The sequence below is a fragment of the Thermobia domestica genome, chromosome 5 (genome assembly GCF_964235325.1).
Source record: "Thermobia domestica chromosome 5, izTheDome1.hap1.1, whole genome shotgun sequence".
NCBI lineage: Eukaryota > Metazoa > Arthropoda > Insecta > Zygentoma > Lepismatidae > Thermobia > Thermobia domestica.
The window spans coordinates 27,993,895-28,013,112 of NC_137458.1; the positions used below are offsets into that span (position 1 = coordinate 27,993,895).

At 34.1% G+C, this 19,218-nt stretch overlaps 1 protein-coding gene across 1 annotated transcript in view; it reads right to left on the reverse strand.

The window, feature by feature from the left end:
* The window catches only part of LOC145685015 (uncharacterized), a 64,819-nt gene that overhangs the window by 11,254 nt on the left and 34,347 nt on the right, over positions 1-19,218 (reverse strand). Inside the window, exons 9-10 of the mRNA XM_081757356.1 lie at positions 14,105-14,290; positions 4,729-4,903 (exon numbers count right to left, since the gene is read on the reverse strand). Coding sequence (XP_081613482.1) covers positions 4,735-4,903; positions 14,105-14,290 — 355 coding nt within the window. The 3' untranslated portion in view covers positions 4,729-4,734. The remainder of the gene's footprint in view (positions 1-4,728; positions 4,904-14,104; positions 14,291-19,218) is intronic.

Genomic DNA, 19,218 nt, shown 5'->3' on the forward strand with positions numbered 1-19,218 from the left:
GTGTGTTACCAAATTATAAATAAACAAAAATGTGTATTAAAATATGCAAACCATACCCTTAACAAACACAAACAAAACTATGCAATTATTGAGTTCGAATGTCTTACGTTCGTGTAATGTATTCGTAAGTAGCATGTTTGATATAGCTAAGGTGCATGCGTAATTAAAATGCTAAACTTATAAAGTGGTCTCTTAAACTCCAATCTTATAATTACAAAATCAAATCATCAATGGCAAATCTAACACGTTAAGTGACTGTTTATCTCGTATGTTACCAACTAAGGAAAATTTGATGGTGAGTGTAAATCCCATACAGGCTGTTCAATCAGAAGTGTTCGACTTAAATCCGTCTACAATTGCAAAATTACAGTAAAAATATAATGAATATCATCCTATTATTAGTTACCTACAAGAAAACGTAAATGAAAGTAAAAGTAGTGCAAATAAAAGTTCTTTCCGTAGTAGTGCAAAAAATTACAAACAAAACTACACTTTGGAAAACGGTATTTTAATGGTAAGAAATTTTCATTTCCCAAACAAATTAAAATTGTGCGTACCTTCTTGTTTAGTAAAAAATATTCTAATTGGCTACCATAATCATTACGGTCACTTTGAATTCATGAATGTGTTCAATATTATTTCACGTATGTTTTATTGAAAAACCATGCGTAGTGATATCAAGTGGTACATTCTCGATTGCAAAGTCTGCATAAGAACAAAGACCAATCATCCCCCTTTGAAGTATTTAATGCAATCTGTGCCAGCAAAAAAATGTTTGTTATTTAGTCTCAGCAGATTTAGTGGATCCTCTTGCTCGAGGTAAATATGGTGAAACTTACCTGTTAACAGTGTGTGACGTGTACTCTCGTTACTTAGTAGCATATCCGCTTCGTCGTGCAACAAGTGCAAATGTAGCGAAATGTCTCACTGAGTCATCCATGCTTCATCACGGTATTTTCATATACATCTTGGTAGATAATTGACCACAATTTATTGGCAAAAAATTTGTGCAAGCCATAGAAGCGTACAATATCAAGATACATTATACTACACCTTACCACGCACAAAAAAATGTTATCAAAATATTACATGTTGACTTAAAAAGAATTTTGTGTGTGTTGTGTCGCGATTATCATTCGTCATGGCCAAAATATATTGTGCAAGCTTGCTTGTTGTTGAATTATACTATTAGTGCCAGTTTGGAAATAGCGCCAGCAGAGTTACATCTTAACATCAAACCAGAAAAGTTTACATTATCACATTTTGATATTGTGCAGAACAACGAAATGATTGACGAAAAAAAAGGCAAAAAATAAAACAAAAAATTAATCATGGCTAACTTAACACCAAAAGAAAATTATTCAGCAACAAAATGAAAAATTAAATGTTTCTCAGAGAGCAAAAAGAACTTTATGCAAAAGTGATTTAGTTTTCTTACGTCAGTATAACATCAGTAGTTTAGTAAACAAACGCATAGCTAAACTATGTGAAATGTACCGTGGTCCGTACTTATTAAAAAAAAATGGTGAAAATATATTTAAAGTAATAAATCCGCAAAGTAATAAATACCTTAAATTTCAAAATGTTTCAAAAATAAAATTATAAAAACCAACACCAACCACTAAAAAATGCCTTAAACTTCTAAAAAAGCATGTAAACAAAAAACAGTTCAGTAATATTTTAAAGAAAGCTAAAAAAGCAAACAAAAATTGCACAAATCAGAAAAAATCAATTATGCAATATAAACGTTAAAAATCAACAAATAAAAGTGCATTCTAGCTTTATAAACAAAAGTATTCTATAGCATATACAACACGGTTATTTAAATGAACAAAAGTTGTTCAGTCTATTAAAAAGAATACCACTAGTACTACTTTAAAAAATAAAGTCTTTATGAAAATGTATTAAAAGTTATTAAAGTATGTACACATTTTATTAGAGTATTCCTTTTGTTGTTAGAGGAACAACATTGAAGTTTTACCTTGGAAAGCTACGAACACGTTTCGCCATGAATTTCATGTGCAATCATTTTTTTGTCTTCTATAAAACTCTATGGGGATTCCTTAGCGTAACTTCTTTTTGTTAACCACATCTCTTGTGTCTTCGTGGTTGTACTTATAGTAGGTAGGTTTATTTGGTTTTTGTGGGTTGGCTCTTCTTCATATAGTCGTCAGACCACCCCTAATGTGGATAGGGTTGGTATTTGTAGACATCTAACATTTCCTCAATATAAAACTCGATCATTCGAGTTTATATTGGTTTATTTCCATCTTCATCTTAATATCCATATAATAGTCATCATTAAGATTACATGTGTAGGCTTATTATGTTATCTATATATTTTTATTCAGCATCATATCCTATATATGTATATTTTAGTATCAAATATTAATATATTATGTGCCATGTGTTTATTTGGTAAGGTTGCATGTAGGTGGCAAAAATGGGTCATGTCTATCGTGTTTGATGCGCATAAAAAAGTGTAACAAATTAAAAAATACTTACATTTCTTTTGCTAACCCATCCCAAGTCAACTTCCTTTTAATTATGGTCACGCTAATTTACCCTTATTGTAATAATCACATGTAACACGTAAAGAATATACACTTGCTATACATATGCAAATACAAAAAAAAAAGTAGGTCCAGATAAGAACAGATATTTCATTCACATTCCAATTGACATAAATGCACAAGCAGCAGCGCAAATTTAAGAAAATAAATAAATAAAAATAAAATACAAATCATATATTAAATAAATCTATAAACAATAAAACACAATACAATAAAAACATCTCAATAATGGCGCCCTATATTTAAAAAAATCCTAAGCTAATATAAAACTTAAAAAATGCAAAAAACTTCCACCAATAAACCTAGCCCTATCCAATCAAAAAATAAATAAATAAATAAATAAAATAAAAAAATTCAGTCGTCAAGTTTTCATTCAATGAAAAATGAATGAACAAAAAAAATATTCCATTAAACCAAACAGTGTCGTTTGTGCAAACAATAAACAGTATAAATAGTGTGTTATTTTTCAAACTGAAAAATATTTGCATATTCATTTTAATATCTATCTTTTTATTTTTCAATTAATTACAACAAAGTAATAAATGTTTTATAAGTTAAAATTAATTCATTATTTAAAGTGTTTTCTCATATTATTCATATTATATTGCAATATTTTAATGTATGTATTACATATCCATTACCATTATTATTTGAGTAAATTTGTATATAGATACATTTATTCATATATCATCTAATTAAGGCCTAAATAAATATTTTATATCAGTAAATGCAATGTTAACCAAGTGTTAGTGCAAACTATGACTTAGCCAGTATGTACTTAAATAACTTACAGTGTGTCCCCATCATACTTAAGTACAAACAATAAGTGTTGCCAGGGTTCTTAAGGCAAACGCATCTTATCAGAACTTTACTTATCAGCTGTCATAAACTTATTTATGCATTATTTTTGGTGTACCGGGTCCTTTATTAATTTAACCCTTTTTATTTTAAAAGTCTGCTACTTTTAAACAAATAGTGTAAATAATTGTTGTACGTTCTCGCAACGAATATATATCAGCAACAAGCAGACGAAGCAGCCAGTGGCCTCAACTGCAGCCAATCACAGTCGTACTTGTGCTTACGTCACTATGCTAAGTAAAACTCACGTGAGCAGCGAGAATTTTAAAAAAATCGCAAAAGACAGATATCATTAGGCGCCACAAAAGTTAATTTAAAAAACTCACCTTGTCATCGCTGCTGAAACAACTCATATAAAATGTAATATTAAGCACATCCGTTTGTATTTTCACAATTTAAAAACATCAACATTTTTGTTGTTATAATATTACCTTTTACTTGTAATGGTACGACTTCTATGATACGAGTTTCAATATTTGCAAATTACAAGGGTCATCCAGAAAATAAAGACAGTTTAGTTACACACAATAAAAAAACACTATTTATTGAAAAAAAAACAATTCTGTTACATACCTGAAGGTTCCTTCACTTATCTACATAATGACCACCTTCATTTAAATATTTGTTGTATTTGTTCATGAGCTTCAGAATTCCCGTTATATTTTTCTGCCGCCATTCATTAAAGCCAGGTGGTCAGTGCATTCTCCAACTCTTCATTACTTCTGGAAGTTTCTTACAAGTCTCACAATAACGATTTGCATTGATCGTTTTTTTTTTTTTTTTTTTTTTTTTTTTTTTTTTTTTTTTTTTTCTCATGAAATCCACTAAAAGAACACTTTTACGATCCCAAAGGACGATTACCATGACCTTTTGCATTCAGAGAGTCTGTTTGAATTTTCTCGGTTTTTTGGGTGGTAAGGGATGATTGGCACTTGCTCTCTGGGGTGATGTAAGACACCCTGATCTCATCACCATTCACAATCCGATCAAGAAAGGCGTCTCCATTTGTACGGAAATGTACGAGCGGTCTTTTGTTTGTACGCAGTGAACTGGAGGCAGAAGAGTATGGGAATTCTAAAGTTCATGAATAGATACGATAAATGTTTAAATGAAGGTGTGACTATGTAAAGAAGTGAAGGAAGCTACAGGTATGTAACAGAATTGTTTTATCCAATTAATATTGTGTTTTTTATTTAGTATAACTAAACGATCTTTATTTTCTGGATGACCCTCGTATTATTGTAAACAATATATTATTACGACAATCATCTACTAGAGAACGAAAAACTTCACTTACTCTAGATCACTCAGTTGGTCCTGTGGGAGGTAGAAGTTCATATCTTTCATCAGATCCTCCTTTCCTTAACAACTCATCTACAATATGTCGTATGTGAATCTTTTTCGAGATTACTAAATGCCTGTCTTGATTTTTCCCGTAACTTTTACTCTTCAACTTGTGTTTGGTTGCAATCCTGGCAGAAAATAAAAATGCTTAAGTAAGTATATTTTATTAGCATATTACCTAGGTAAATGATAAATTCTAAGATGAAATTAGTCTTCATATGCTGGAATAAATTTATATGGCATTGTGTAAAATGTAAATTGCACATTCTCACATGATTAAAGCAAATATGGGGGATATACATGGTATGATCAAAAAAATAAGTTTATATATATAGCAGCAACTGCTGACGCTACAACCATTTGATGTAATTTGTCCGATAGCCTGATTCCTTGAGACAGACAGCGTCAAGTTGGAATACGTTCTGACTTGTCAGTCAGCGTCTAGAGCCTCTAGAGTGAGGGTGTGTTTATCGTGCCTGTAGCGCATAACGAACAACGCGTGAACATTAAGTTTTGTTTCAAGTTGCAAAAAAACTACAGAAACTCATCAAATGTTGAAATTGATGTATGGTGATAATGTAGTAACTCAGAAGACTGTCTACAAGTGGTATGGCGATTTAAAAGCGGAAATGAGTCGGTAGAAGACGAGCAATGTTCGGAACGTCCATTAAATTGAAAAACAGAAGAAAGCGTGCAAAAAAGTGGTAAAAATTTTATTGTTCGTTCAAACAGGTGAATAACTATTTGAGAATTTTCCAAAGGACTGAACACTCGTTCGGGTTCGTACAAACCATTTTAACCACCCGATTTGGAAATGAGAAGAGTGAGTGCGCAATTCGTTCCCCAACTTCTGACTGACGAACAAGAGTTTTTAGCCGAAAAAATATTAATGTCTGTCCATATCCACTGTATTATTCAGATATAACATGACACGACTTCTGGTTCTTCCCAAAACATTAAAACCGTGCTTAAAGGAAAACGTTCGGACACCATTCCTGACATTAAGAGGGCCACGACTGAGCATCTGAACGCCATTCCGAAAGAAGCCTTCCAGAATTGCTTCCAGTCATGGATTCAACGTTAGGATAGGTATATTGGCTAACCAAGGGCAGTACTTTGAAGGAGATCAAATCAAATTCCATGTAAGCTTATTACTTTGTTTTTAATAAAATCTATCAGCATACTTTTTGATCACACCTCGTATTAAGGCCTCACTCGTTAAAACTTTACGAAAAAGTCTAAAGATCAAGTATACAATTCTTTTTTGAACTCAAAAATGTGAAGAATTTAACATTAACAAGTGGCAAAAGATTTTTAAAAAAAAAAATTACAACCAAAAGAACCATATCTACAGTAAGTGTCATAAAAACTCAATATAAATTTCAAAAACATGATCTAAAATCAAAAAACAAAAAAGTAGGTCCACATTTCATGTAACTTCGCTGCTGAATTAAAAATTAAAGTTCCTTCTCTCCTCCTCCTCTCCTGCATTAATAAAAATAATAATAGCAAAAAGGAGTTTAATGCTGTCTGCATTAATATAGAAGAAGTAGCTTCGCGTTTCAGGCTACTGTAGTAAATGAAACAAGAAATACCGTAGGATGTGTATTAGTTAATTATTAGTATGAGACTGCAACAGAAAGTATATTTGATTTGATATTGAGTTTAGCGTCCGTTCAGCAGCGAGGCTATATAAGACGTGAACCTACAGTTTTAACGTGGGATCCGAACCATATGAGCTCCCGCCTGGAATCGAACCCGGATCTCCCACGCCAAAGGCGTATACGGTAACCGCTTAGCCACGACGAAGCTCAGCAACAAAAAGTAGTCAACATAAACTTCAGCGTAACACAATACACAACAAGTTAACATATACGCTCTGTTATACGCACTGAAAGGCGTATCTCTAGTCAAACATCTTTATTTAATATAAAATTCACCATTTGGTTAGTTTGGGATTTAATATCCCATTCTGGTTAAATTCTTGGGACTTCAATGTCTCTTTGTGGGTAAATTCTCTGGGCTTTAACGTCCGTGGCTAAATTATCTGGGTTTTAACGTCCTTTTCTAGCGGAATTCCTTGAATTTTATCGTCCCTTTCTGGATAAATTCTATTCCTTGAATTTTATCGTTTCTTTCTGGGTATATTTTATCATTATTTGGTTGATAAAATTAAATCTAAGATTTGCACCATTAGATTACTCTATCATGGAATTTACCTACTCCACCCGTTCTCTGTGAAACAAAGAACTTGTACAGCATAGTTATTGATAATTCTAAACACTTTCTTCTTATTTGACACCGTGCACGTGGGTTTTCTCGGGGTTCTCCTTGTCCTCCCACTTTCTTCATTCCACCATTTTCATTCATTTCTCATCTCCTTTAGCCTAGCCGGCATAATCGTGGGAAGTAAAACTCAAAAGATTTCATTTTTCTTATCTGCTTAGAACAATATATATTGCATACAACATCTACCTCCCTGTTTGTGTGTGTTTATGCCACATACTAATGGGCAAACTTGTAATCTCCCTTCCTTCTTCAGTTTGATCTTTGAGAATATACTCTTGTTTGGTACATCTACTCATTTGGAAACATTATAATCCGCGTCGGTAGTATCAAGGCATTGCAGAGTCAATATCAGGGCTCATAGTGGTATGGTCTCTGGTAAATAGTTGAAAAGTGAACAAAACCACATGAAAAAGTTACCAAAATCTCATCATGCCCCTTTTTTCCTTTTTCAATTTCTCAATCACCTCTCTCTCTCTGTTGTTTTGTTTCAACTTTTTTTCTTTTTGAGCTTCCTCCTTTCTTAGGTTTTCTAAGTATGCTTTGTAGTTACGGTAAGCAGACTTAGCAGATGTAAGAAGCTTCTGAGTAAGTGGAACCCAGTTCTAGACTATTTCCGAATTTCTTCATCCCAGACATTATATTTAACTTAGCATTGAGAGTTCTCAAAGCCATGAAATACCCTTAAGAAGAACATAACACAAGACGAACATGATGAACCACACAAAGACACATACACAACGTTGAGCGGAGCGTTAACTATTACGAGAGAAAACTAAAAGACTATTATGATAGAAGAAAGAATAGACATAGAAGGGTTCTCAACCGCACCCTGAGAGCTTAAGCATCCACCAACCATCCACTGTGCTTTAGAAAGAATAAAGCTGACTGTTTCACATGTGGCAGCAAGTACTGAAGCTTTCAGAAGAGTAATGAGTAACTAGTTTTAGCCTTTTTCCATTTGAGTTGAATTGATTTTAGTTTAGCGTCCCTTTCAGCAGCGAGGCTATATGAGACGTGGACCTACTGATTAACGTGGAATCCGAACCACATGAGTTCCCGACGGGAATCGACCCGGGTCTCCCACGCCAAAGGCGCGTACGCTAACCACTTAGCCACGGAGGAGCTCCTTTTTTTTTATTTATTTTTATTATTTTTCTTAGAAAACTGCCAATGCAAAGCATAAATCACACGAAAAAGTCACTTTACCTCCCAAAAAAGTAACTTTTAGTGACAAACTTAAAAAAAAAATGTAACTTTTAGTTAAAAAAGTGACTCCCTATGAGCCCTGCAATATATATGTTCTTGGATCATAGGAAAAAAATAAGTTAACATTTCTCAAATTGTAAAATGAAGGCCTCCTTTTACGTAGTTTCTCTTGGTTTTATACATTGGACAGCTTTGAAATTTGCACAATTTATTGACAAAATTTTCTATTAAACAATCTCCTCTTTCTCTTAGGAAGACCCAGAAAGTGCACATGAATGACAGGAAATCAAAAAAGTAAAGTAATTTTCACGCTTTTGGCCGAAAATTCTCTAATAGCCAATCTATACGTGTTACGACGTTGCCAGTTATGTAATTTGAAATCTTCTATTATGACGTGCATATCAGTTGCCTAGGACAATCACGGCCCAAAAAGTTAATTAAAGAAAGAAAAATAAATGCCATTTCCAAAAAGTCTTGTAATATTAATTCTTTCATACTTCTGAACATACGAGGCGCATCCAGAAAGTAAGTTTCCCACGCGTCCCTAGCTAGGAAACCGTATGTTGCGCAAAGCGACTGCGTGTACTTGAGAGAGTAAGGTCCTAGCATGGCGCATGCGCCAGCGGAACTTCCCTAGGGCTCTCAATAGCGTCGTGGCAGTGGTTGAAGATGGACATTCCTATTCCAACTTTCGCCGCGTGTGACGTGCGAGCAATGAAAGTTTTTGAATGCATATAGCATAGCGCCGATTGAAATTCACGGTCAGCTATGCCAGGTCCTATGACCCTAACGTCCTGAGCAAGTAGATGATGCGTTACTGGTGTAGACAATTTGCAGCAGGACGCCAAAATGTGCATGATGAGGAGCGCAGTGGTAGGCCAACCGTCATCGCAAACGACCTTGTGGATCTTGTTCCGGAACATATGACGCAGAACCAGAACCGCATCACGAATCGCTTCATAATAACGGAATTCAGTGGTCAGTTCCTGCAGATTTCCCGCTCCTTATTGCACACCACTGTCACGGAGAGCCTGTTGTTCAAGAAATTGTGTGCCAGGTGGGTGCCGAAACAACTGACTCCAGAACACAAAGCAAGGCGCATGAGGTCAGCATTGATATTTTGGCAATGATACAGCTGACGATGGATTTCAATCGGCGCTATGCCCTGTGCATTCAAAACTTTATCATTGCTCGCACTTCATACACAGCGGGAGATGGAATAGGAACGTCCATCTTCAATCACTGCCACGACGCTATTGAGAGCATTAAGTTACTTTCTGAATGCGCCTCACACTATCGTGTTGATGCATCTCATTTGAAACAGTACTACAATACAAGTATAACGAAGTATGTGTCGTTTTCGTATGTTAATTACAGAGGAAAATGCAACTAATTGAATATCTCGTGTGTGGATATAAGATATTTTGAAAAGGAACAGTTACTCGTAAATTTAAAGTTGAGAGAGAAGCTGAAAGTAGCGGTTTCTCATTACTATTAAATTTGTATTGAGATCATAATATGATCAAAGTCGACGCATTAAATTTTGTCCTCTGTACTACCATACAAAATGCTTTATGTTATATTATCAACAAAGCAATTACGGATACGGAAACATAGCTGAAAACTAAATTATCTGGTTTAAGTAATCACATTGCAAAAAACAGATTTTAATAATTATAAGAAATTATAATAAGATGTTTAAACTGTATTAAATGCAAACTGAAACTATATGCGAAACTATACGCTTGAAATATCCTAGTAAATTATACGTGTTGATAAAATCATCAATGTAAGTAACAACTGTCCCAGTACTTTTTTTCCTTTTTTCTTAACAGTTTATCTGTATTTTTTTCTTTCTCGTAACTTCAGCTGAATAAACGCTAATTCCTTACTCAAGAGAACTTTATTTTATGCTGAATTAGGTTAAGTGGCTGTAGTGAATTTGGTATGAGAACTAATATGATGCGAATATACAGGATGGGTAAATCCATTTGAAATGGTCCAGAAAAGGAATAAATCGTTGCTCAACAATTTTTTAAAAATCTGATTTTTTATGTACAGGTAGATTATCATGTCGTTAGTTCAACATTAGCATGATTTTAATTTTATTGGCTTTTGGTTTCGAGTGGCAGCCATATTAGTTTTCGAAGATATGCCTTTTTGTGGTGTTGTAAGGGGTTACAGAATTTGAAATATCTCAGCCCCTACTTACCCTATCGGTGTGAAACCAAAACCAAAATGTCCAGTAAGTTCTGCACTTTAAGAGTGTATATTAGTTATTGTCATTCATAAATTATGAATGGGTGAAATTAAAATTTGAAAACGTAGGTGATTGACGTTTAAAATCCCAACTTTGGCACCTATTATTTTTAAGAAGGAAAGGGGTCAGGAAGTTGAGCTTTACTGAATAAAGAGGTCTGATATGGTTCTTATCACTCACCAAGTTTCAACCCTTAGACATGTCCCCCTTTGTTTCTAGAAATTATTAAAAATTCAGAAAAATGGAAAAAGTGCATATTTCACAGGTATATATCTCTGGTGAGGGACCTGATAAAAATATACAATTCCTCCCCATAACAGGTCTACATGATATTATTCTATACCCAAAATTAGGAGTTTCAGATTAGACTATAAGTACCTTTATTATGAACACAAAGTTATACCTATAAATAAGCATAGGCAAAAGTACGGATAAACGGAAGTTTACTGTATATCCATCATAAATCGGTTGGCAATGGATGAATAATGCATAGAGTGGTTAAGCACAACATACAAGAACAATACTGGCTCTTACGTACCACTTAAACAGTCTGTTCCACAAAAAGTTTGGATATTTGATCACACAACTGCTGAGTGATAGTATGACACCGATCCGCTGCTGTTGTAAGCTTATTGGGTGTAAGCTTTCGTAAAATGTTCTTGAAAGGTACCCATGTCGTGTCGTCTCTTGAAATTTTGAATGAAGTTCATGGTCCTGGGGATTCGTAAAAATGCAGTTTCACGTCATCATGTTCGATATTCACATCTTCAAGAATTCCAATGTACCACTTTTCTTTAAAGATACATGCAACTGTGTCATCTGTTTGGAGGCAGTGCAAGGACGCTTTTTTTCACATTTACTTCCTGAAAGTCAGTAGAAACTGAAGGCCTGATTCAACATTATTGTTTTCGATTTTGCTTTTTTCTTGTACAACAAAGATTTTTGTGTAGCATGTAGCACATAATGATTTTCCAGGAATCAAATCTACTGCATAATTCTTGTCCTTTAGTAAATGTGCACTCGAAATTTCTGAAAGTCCTTTTGTTATAGTTTTTTTATTGATTTTTAGAGGGTCGCAACACGAATTACCAAAACGACGATGATACTTTTGAGAAAACTTCACTTCATGGTAGTTGCATATGTTTGCAATGCCACTGCTTGTTCGCATTAGCAGAAGATTCCTCTTCTCTTCACTGAAGTCACTAAGGGACGTAATGCATCTTGCTACCGGCCCATACACACATTTATGACATTCTTCACCAATACATTTGCCTACATCACATTCCATTTTCTTCACTAATTTGATGCAGTATTGATACACAGATCCGCAGAAACACAACCGTCTTCTTGCGCTGTAAGCATCTGAGTAAAGCACTATTAGTGAATTCCTATCTGATGATGTCTGAACACGATTGTGCATGTTGGAACTAGGGCTGTTCCGATAATCGAGTAATCGATAACAATTTGATAAAATTTCAAAACCGTTTCATCGATAAAGAATTTTAATTTTATCGAATTATCGAACTTTTGAGACTCCCGAAATGTTCGAGACTCTCAAAGTGTTCGAGGTACTCGAAATGTAAGAAACATTAGACAACTTCGAGACACTCGAACTGTTCGAGAATCTCGAATTATTTGAAAGCAGCAAATACAGAAATATATTAATATGATTGCATTTGTCGAGTCGCTTGAATATTCAGAAAAGTTCGGGATTATCGGAGTTTTCGAAAGAAACTATGTATTCTTGGTTATCATAGTTGTATATAATATGTATTACATACTGTATATGCAGAGTGTTCATTTTAAAACTTCTTTCCTTAGCAATGTAGTGAAGGAAAAGTTTTTTCCCCACAGATATGTACAAGGTTTAAGCAGTCTGTCAGAAGAGAGAAAGAGGAAGAGAAAACATGCATCACCCGAATGGAATTGGAATCCAAGACAACATTAGTCTACTAATAGTCACTTTGCCTATTGCGCCAATAACGGGGCAGGCAGAAAAATAATTTTACATATGATTTCGACAAATACAACTTTGCAATAACTTATCAAGTGAAAAAAGTTGTTTGACTAGTTTGGCTGCAAGAAGAAATCATTGGAGAGGTGAAGGAACCGAACTGTTCATCACTACTTTTGATAATACCCGAAACTTCGATAATACTCGAAATGTCGATAATACCCGAAACTTCGATAATACTCGAAATGTTGATAATACCCGAAACTTCGATAATACTCGAAATGTCGATAATAGCCGAAACTTCGATAATACTCGAAATTTCGATAATACCCGAAACATCGATAATTTCAAATACTCGAACGGTTTCGAGTAACCGGTGACAACTCGATAAATTTTCACTCACGAAGTTCGATAGGTCTTCAGCCTTATCGAACACCCCTAGTGGAACAAGAACTCTGCTGAATTGTGTTTTCAGTACATTTGTTCTGTTTGCTTATTAACAGGATAACACTTGTTCTTGTATGTTGTGCTTAACCACTCTATGCATTATTCATCCATTGCCAACCGATTTATGATGGATATACAGTAAACTTCCGTTTATCCGTACTTTTGCCTATGCTTATCTATAGGTATAACTTTGTGTTCATAATAAAGGTACTTATAGTCTAATCTGAAACTCCTAATTTTGGGCATAGAATAATATCATGTAGACCTGTTACGGGGAGGAATTGTATATTTTTATCAGGTCCCCCACCAGAGATATATACCTGTGAAATATGCAGTTTTTCCATTTTTCTGAATTTTTGATAATTTCTAGAAACAAAGCGGGACAAGTCTAAGGGTTGAAACTTGGTGAGTGATAAGAACCATATCAGACCTCTTTATTCAGTAAAGCTCAACTTCCTGACCCCTTTCCTTCTTAAAAATAATAGGTGCCAAAGTTGGGATTTTAAACCCTACGTTTTCAAATTTTAATTTTACCCATTTATAATTTATGAATGACATAACTAATATACACTCTTAAAGTGTAGAACTTACTACACATTTTGGTTTTGGTTTCACACCGATAGGGTAATTAGGGGCTGAGATATTTCAGATTCTGTAATCCCTTACAACATCACAAAATGGCACATCTTCGAAAACAAATATGGCTGCCACTCGAAACCAAAAGCCAATAAAATTAAAATCATACTAATTTTGAACTAATGACATGTTAAGGTAACAGCACACAAAAAATCAGAATTTTTAAAAATTGTCGAGCAACATGCATTGGACCACTTGATATGGATTTACCCGGATGTAATTTTCTAGTGTGCGTCAGAAGGTCGTCACCTAGTGTGCTCATGTTGTACCGCAATGAGGTGCTGGAACAAAGTGCGGATTAAAAGTTAATTTGACAAAGTGTACACTACCTAGTGTGCAGTTCAATTGTATACTTTGCGCTTGTATGTTCAAAGTGTGCATTTCGCACTTTTAGACACGGCCTGAGTTGACTTCCTGTACTCCAACACAAGTGTGTTGTTGTTGGTGGTGTAACAGTATCTTGGTCGGCTTTTGTAGCGTACCTGTACTTAAACAAAATATACAAAAAAATATACAGATGAAAAAAAAAATACTTACAAATGCATTGCTGCTCTTTCTTCTGAGCTAAAGTCCGTCGAGAAAACCAAATCATACATGGAATCACTGTGTGCATATTCTTGGATTAATTTCGTTACTTTCCTTTTGAAGTCGGAAGTTGGTGCAGCTCCTTCCGTATTCTTCTTTGACAATCCTAATCCTGTTCTTCTTACATGCTGCTGTACACTAAAACAACAATAATAATAATATTTTTTTTTCAAAGCCGTTTATTGGCAACAACAGCTTGACAGCCACTAGTGGGCCAAAAGAATACAAAACACAGTTGATACATTGAATCATAATTATAAAATAAGCAGTTTATACATGAAATCATAATAAATGAAAGAAACATGCCAAATACATCATGATAATGAATAAAAAATAAAAAACAAACATGTAGTATCTGTAATTAAACAAAAAAATGCATGAACATGAAAATCAAAAGCACGTTTATATAAAAAGACTGACATTAATATATATACGCATATGGAAGGCATCCATCCGAAACAAAACTAACGACTTTTTTTAAAAAATGATATCGAACAGTTGAAAATTTGAATTGGAAAAGATTTAAATTAGAACAGAATTTATTAGCTGTCTCAATACAGCCAAAAATAGAAGATTTGGAAAATATCCTGGTGCAAACAAAAGGAGTGAATTTCCTGGTTCTACAATAAGGAACTCTCAACGAAATGAAACCATCTAAATAAAAGCGTCCATGCAATAGATCATGTAAAAAATTTAGATTAAACAAACTGCGTCATGACTAAGAGTTAGTAAGTGTAAATCATCACATACAGCACTTAAGCTCATATTATCATATTGTTTAAATTTCCATTTTAATCACGCAAGAAAATTATTCTGAACACATTCAACAGAGTTTACAAAATATTTAGATTCACAGTTGCATATTCAAGGCGAGACCTACATTACATAAATAGAAAACCTTGCATGTATTAATTGAGTTAAAATTTCTAAACAATCATTTAATAAGTGCTAAATTTCTCTTCGCTTTAGATGTTATAACTTGAAGATGTTTATGAAACAACAGTTTCGTATCCAAAATAATTCCTAAATCATTAACCTATTTACAAATTGAATATGATGGTTACCAATGTATTTATATAAAGAGAGATTTATTTTCCTGGAGTAAGATATCCCTTGAGTTTTAGACAAGTTCAAAGGTAGAGAATTTATTTCAGATCAATGTACAATAGTATTAATATTGTTTTGTAAAATTACATGATCATTCGTTGTTGAAATACGATGAAAGATTTTAATATCATCCGCATACAACAAATAGTTTCAAGTATTATTCTCAGATATATCATTAATAAACAAGAAAAAAGTGCCCAAAATTAGACCCCTTAGGTACTCCAGAAGTAATATTATAAATCACGAAGTAATATTACAATAATAATAATTATAATATGTAATAAATGCATTAAAGTAACAGTTTGGTATGTATTAGCCTTGCAAACTAACATTTTGAATAAATACAATGCCTTCCAGGACAATCTATTCACATAAAGCATAATTTGCTTTTATGCTGGTTTTAAAATTAATGTTAGGTTAATAGATCAAGAAATGACTGTTTTTCAACTATTTTTTTAAATTGCAATTGATCTTAACTTTCAGTATTACACTATAGAAAATTGAAAACCGCATTCATATTTTTTTAAAAATTTATAACACTAATGAAAGGATCACGAAAACCCTGCCTGTTTTCGATTACCTTCCGCAAGCATGGTGGGTTTCAATGCTGTGCAAAAACCACATCGCGTAAAAATCTTATTTAATGCAGTTTCAATCTGGGGAATATACGTAGTGCAATCAAATTTTTTTTCATAGGTCTCGGTTTTAGGTCTGCCGGAACACGTGTTCCTTTTAGTCTCATTATACCAACTTAATGAACTGGAAATAGGATATACAACTTTTCTACTAAGTTTCAACAAGTAATCAATCTTTTCATTAATGTCTGACTCCAACGAGGTACACAGAAAGAAGTTTTTCTATACATTCGCTTTGGTCTCTGATGAATGTGCAAATTTATAACACATATACTGTATACCTGCAGTTGGCTTATGGTGGACTCTAGTAACAAAATTATTATTGCGTCTTTTAATAATTAGGTGCACGCAGGTAAGCCAACCTTCCTTTTCATATTCAACGGTATATTTTAGTGTGAATCTGACTTATTTTGCTTATTACGAAATCCAACTGCGATTTTTCTTATACAGAGAAAGTACATCGTCAACATATCTTTAGTACCGCACAACAGTTAATTCTTGTTTTTCTTTCAAAAGTACAAAGAACTAAGTTGGTCAAGAAAGGAGATAAAGTGTTACCCATGGCTAAATCTTATACTTGGTGATATAAGGTTTTTTTCGAAAGAGAAAATAATGTATGTTAAACAGCATTTAAGTTTCTTCATGTGCAAGGTGGAAATTGCAGATTGGAAGATCAGTCCAAACGGAAGAGATGGATACATACTATCTACTACATCGAGTGAAGCCATTTTAATATGATTACCATTGACAAGATTAGAGATTTGCTGTTCTATTAAGTAACCGCTTTTAACGCAATGTGGAAATGTAAGATTTAACCCATTGGATTAACTGACTATCCATTTGACTATCATGTAAGCAGGATGGCGCTATCCTGATGTGATAGGTCTTAAAGGGACGTCTGTCTTATGAATTTTTGGACTTCAATAGATTATGAGTAAAACAGAATATGCGATTTTAAGTGATCTAAATGCAAGATCATCTGGTACCTGTGATGAGGTTTTACAGGGTGTCTACTAAAATTCCGAAATGAAATTTCGTGACCTTTTCTTTGCCAAACCATAAAATTTCTTAACATTCAAAAACTAATAACAGCACGTATATTGTTATCTAACAGTTGAATAAAGTGGTTAGATGCGTAGGTGGTTTCGGCGATGAGATGAGATTTGCATCGCCACTGCTCAATGATGCCAGCTGAAAGACAATGTCAAGAGCGAATTAGGCAGAAATTTCATGCATGCAATAAAAGCATGCTTTGCTTGCGGTTTGGTAGCGTCTAGACCCGACCACACATTTTTTTGATGATGAATTTTAACGTTTTATAGAACAAAATTTTCCAGTCTACTTATATTTGTACAGATAAAATAAATGGTGACGCAAAAGCTAAATTTCCGGGCTTTTTCTTGATTTTCATGACCATTTTCTGATTTTGCCACTTTCGTGACCCTGTTATAGTTGTTTATGACAGCTACTACTTTTTGTAAAACAGTTAATTTTGTGTGGATCTGTCTTGCACTTTTTGCAGAATCTCTTCCCTATCCAATTTCTTTGGAATATCATATTTATTCCCTTTATCAGCTTCAATGCAATAGTTATTATACTGTGTCAATCATTTTTTGACATCACATACATAAGCAGCTTAAAAAAAAAAAAAAAAAAAAAAAAAAAAAAACAACTTCAGGCCTTCACGGGATGTCAAGGTGTTTAATGAGGTGAGTATTGCTGAAGTGTACCTAAAACCTTCTCTTTCGTTTGGTTCTAACATTTTAATGGCCTTTTCGACAGATGGAATAACTTCACTTATTCGGACGTCTTGATAAAGATTGATTGTATGTAAACTTCATTTTATATAAATACTCAAATTTTTGTACGATGGTACCGTAATCACATTGTATACATACTTATTAATGTTCCTTGCACTTATATTGTTGATTTCATGTTCTAACTGAGTTTCTTTATTTTTCCTTTTCAAACGATACTTTCTCCTCTTTTCTACAACCTTCCTATGAATTATCGTGAACAATCTAACCAAAATAAATCCCGGAGCGCTATTGTCATTAATAAATAAAAAGTTATACAATTATCAAAACTCATTTCAACCTAACACAGATGGAGCATGGTTCTCTTTTGCCTTGTTAAATTTCCACAGTTGTACAGTTATGAACATCCATTCTGTTTCTTTGCTTTAGTGTTACAATCTTGTTTAATTTTCGCAGACTAAAAATGACAATGAAAGACTACGAAGTCCTCTCCTCCCCTCACACACACACAAACATGTGACAGAAGTGCCTCCAAAACATGGAAACACAGAAATTTTTTAGATACACAGACTGCCCTGTGACCGATCATATATAAGTCCCACACTAAGTTTGGTGCCATTCTGTGGTACCTACAGCGCAGTGGCACCGGACAGCAACTTCACACGAGTATAGCACACAAATTATACAGGATGAGAAAGGTTCCTTATCACTTTATATAAAATAAACAGCAGTTGAATTGGCTGCAAATTGACACGGTAGGAATATTTATGGTTATGGAGGAAACAATTTTATGTCGTTGGGGAAATCAGCTGTCATTTTCAATTCAACTTGAAAATTTTAAATGGGAAGAGGTCATGCGAAACATGAATCGGGGCTAGAATAAAAATAAATAAATAAATAAATAAATAAAAGAAGTATAGTGGTGAAGGTTTGGTTAACTAACTTTAATAAGTAAAACACAACCAATGCATAAATGTTACAAAATTATGTTTTGTTGCAACCTGTATCATTGTAAGCCCGATGGCAGAACTTTGTCTTTCTGCGATGAGCTTTTGTAAGTCAAAACTTTTCTGCAGAAAAAAAACACTTCTGATTGTTAAAATACGCTTTACGCGACATAAAAAACAGTCGTCCGTGCATTTAAGACATCTACACATAGCAGGCATGTTTTTATACTTTTCTGTTGGCTATTTTCTTTTTCCTCTGGCAAATTTTCTGCGATCACATCGCAGATCGCGGCATGTTTTGCTATGGGGATTGTAAGTTGATGCAGAATGCCACTACCGGGTGAAAAGTAATCGGGGTCGACCCATGTCTGGTGAGATACGTGAACATGACTCTTACACACAAATTGAATCAACTACACCCACAAAGAGGGCCAATGTCACATCCTTTCGATACTCCCACAATGTTCGCCACTGTTTTCACTGAAGCTCCAACCAGACGGGTGCCAACGATCATGCCTCTTTGGAAGTCTGTCAGGTCGCTCATTTTACCGCACCACTTTTACACCACGACACTCACAGGTGAACTGGTTACTTCTGACGGAAGAGCAAGGTCCACATGA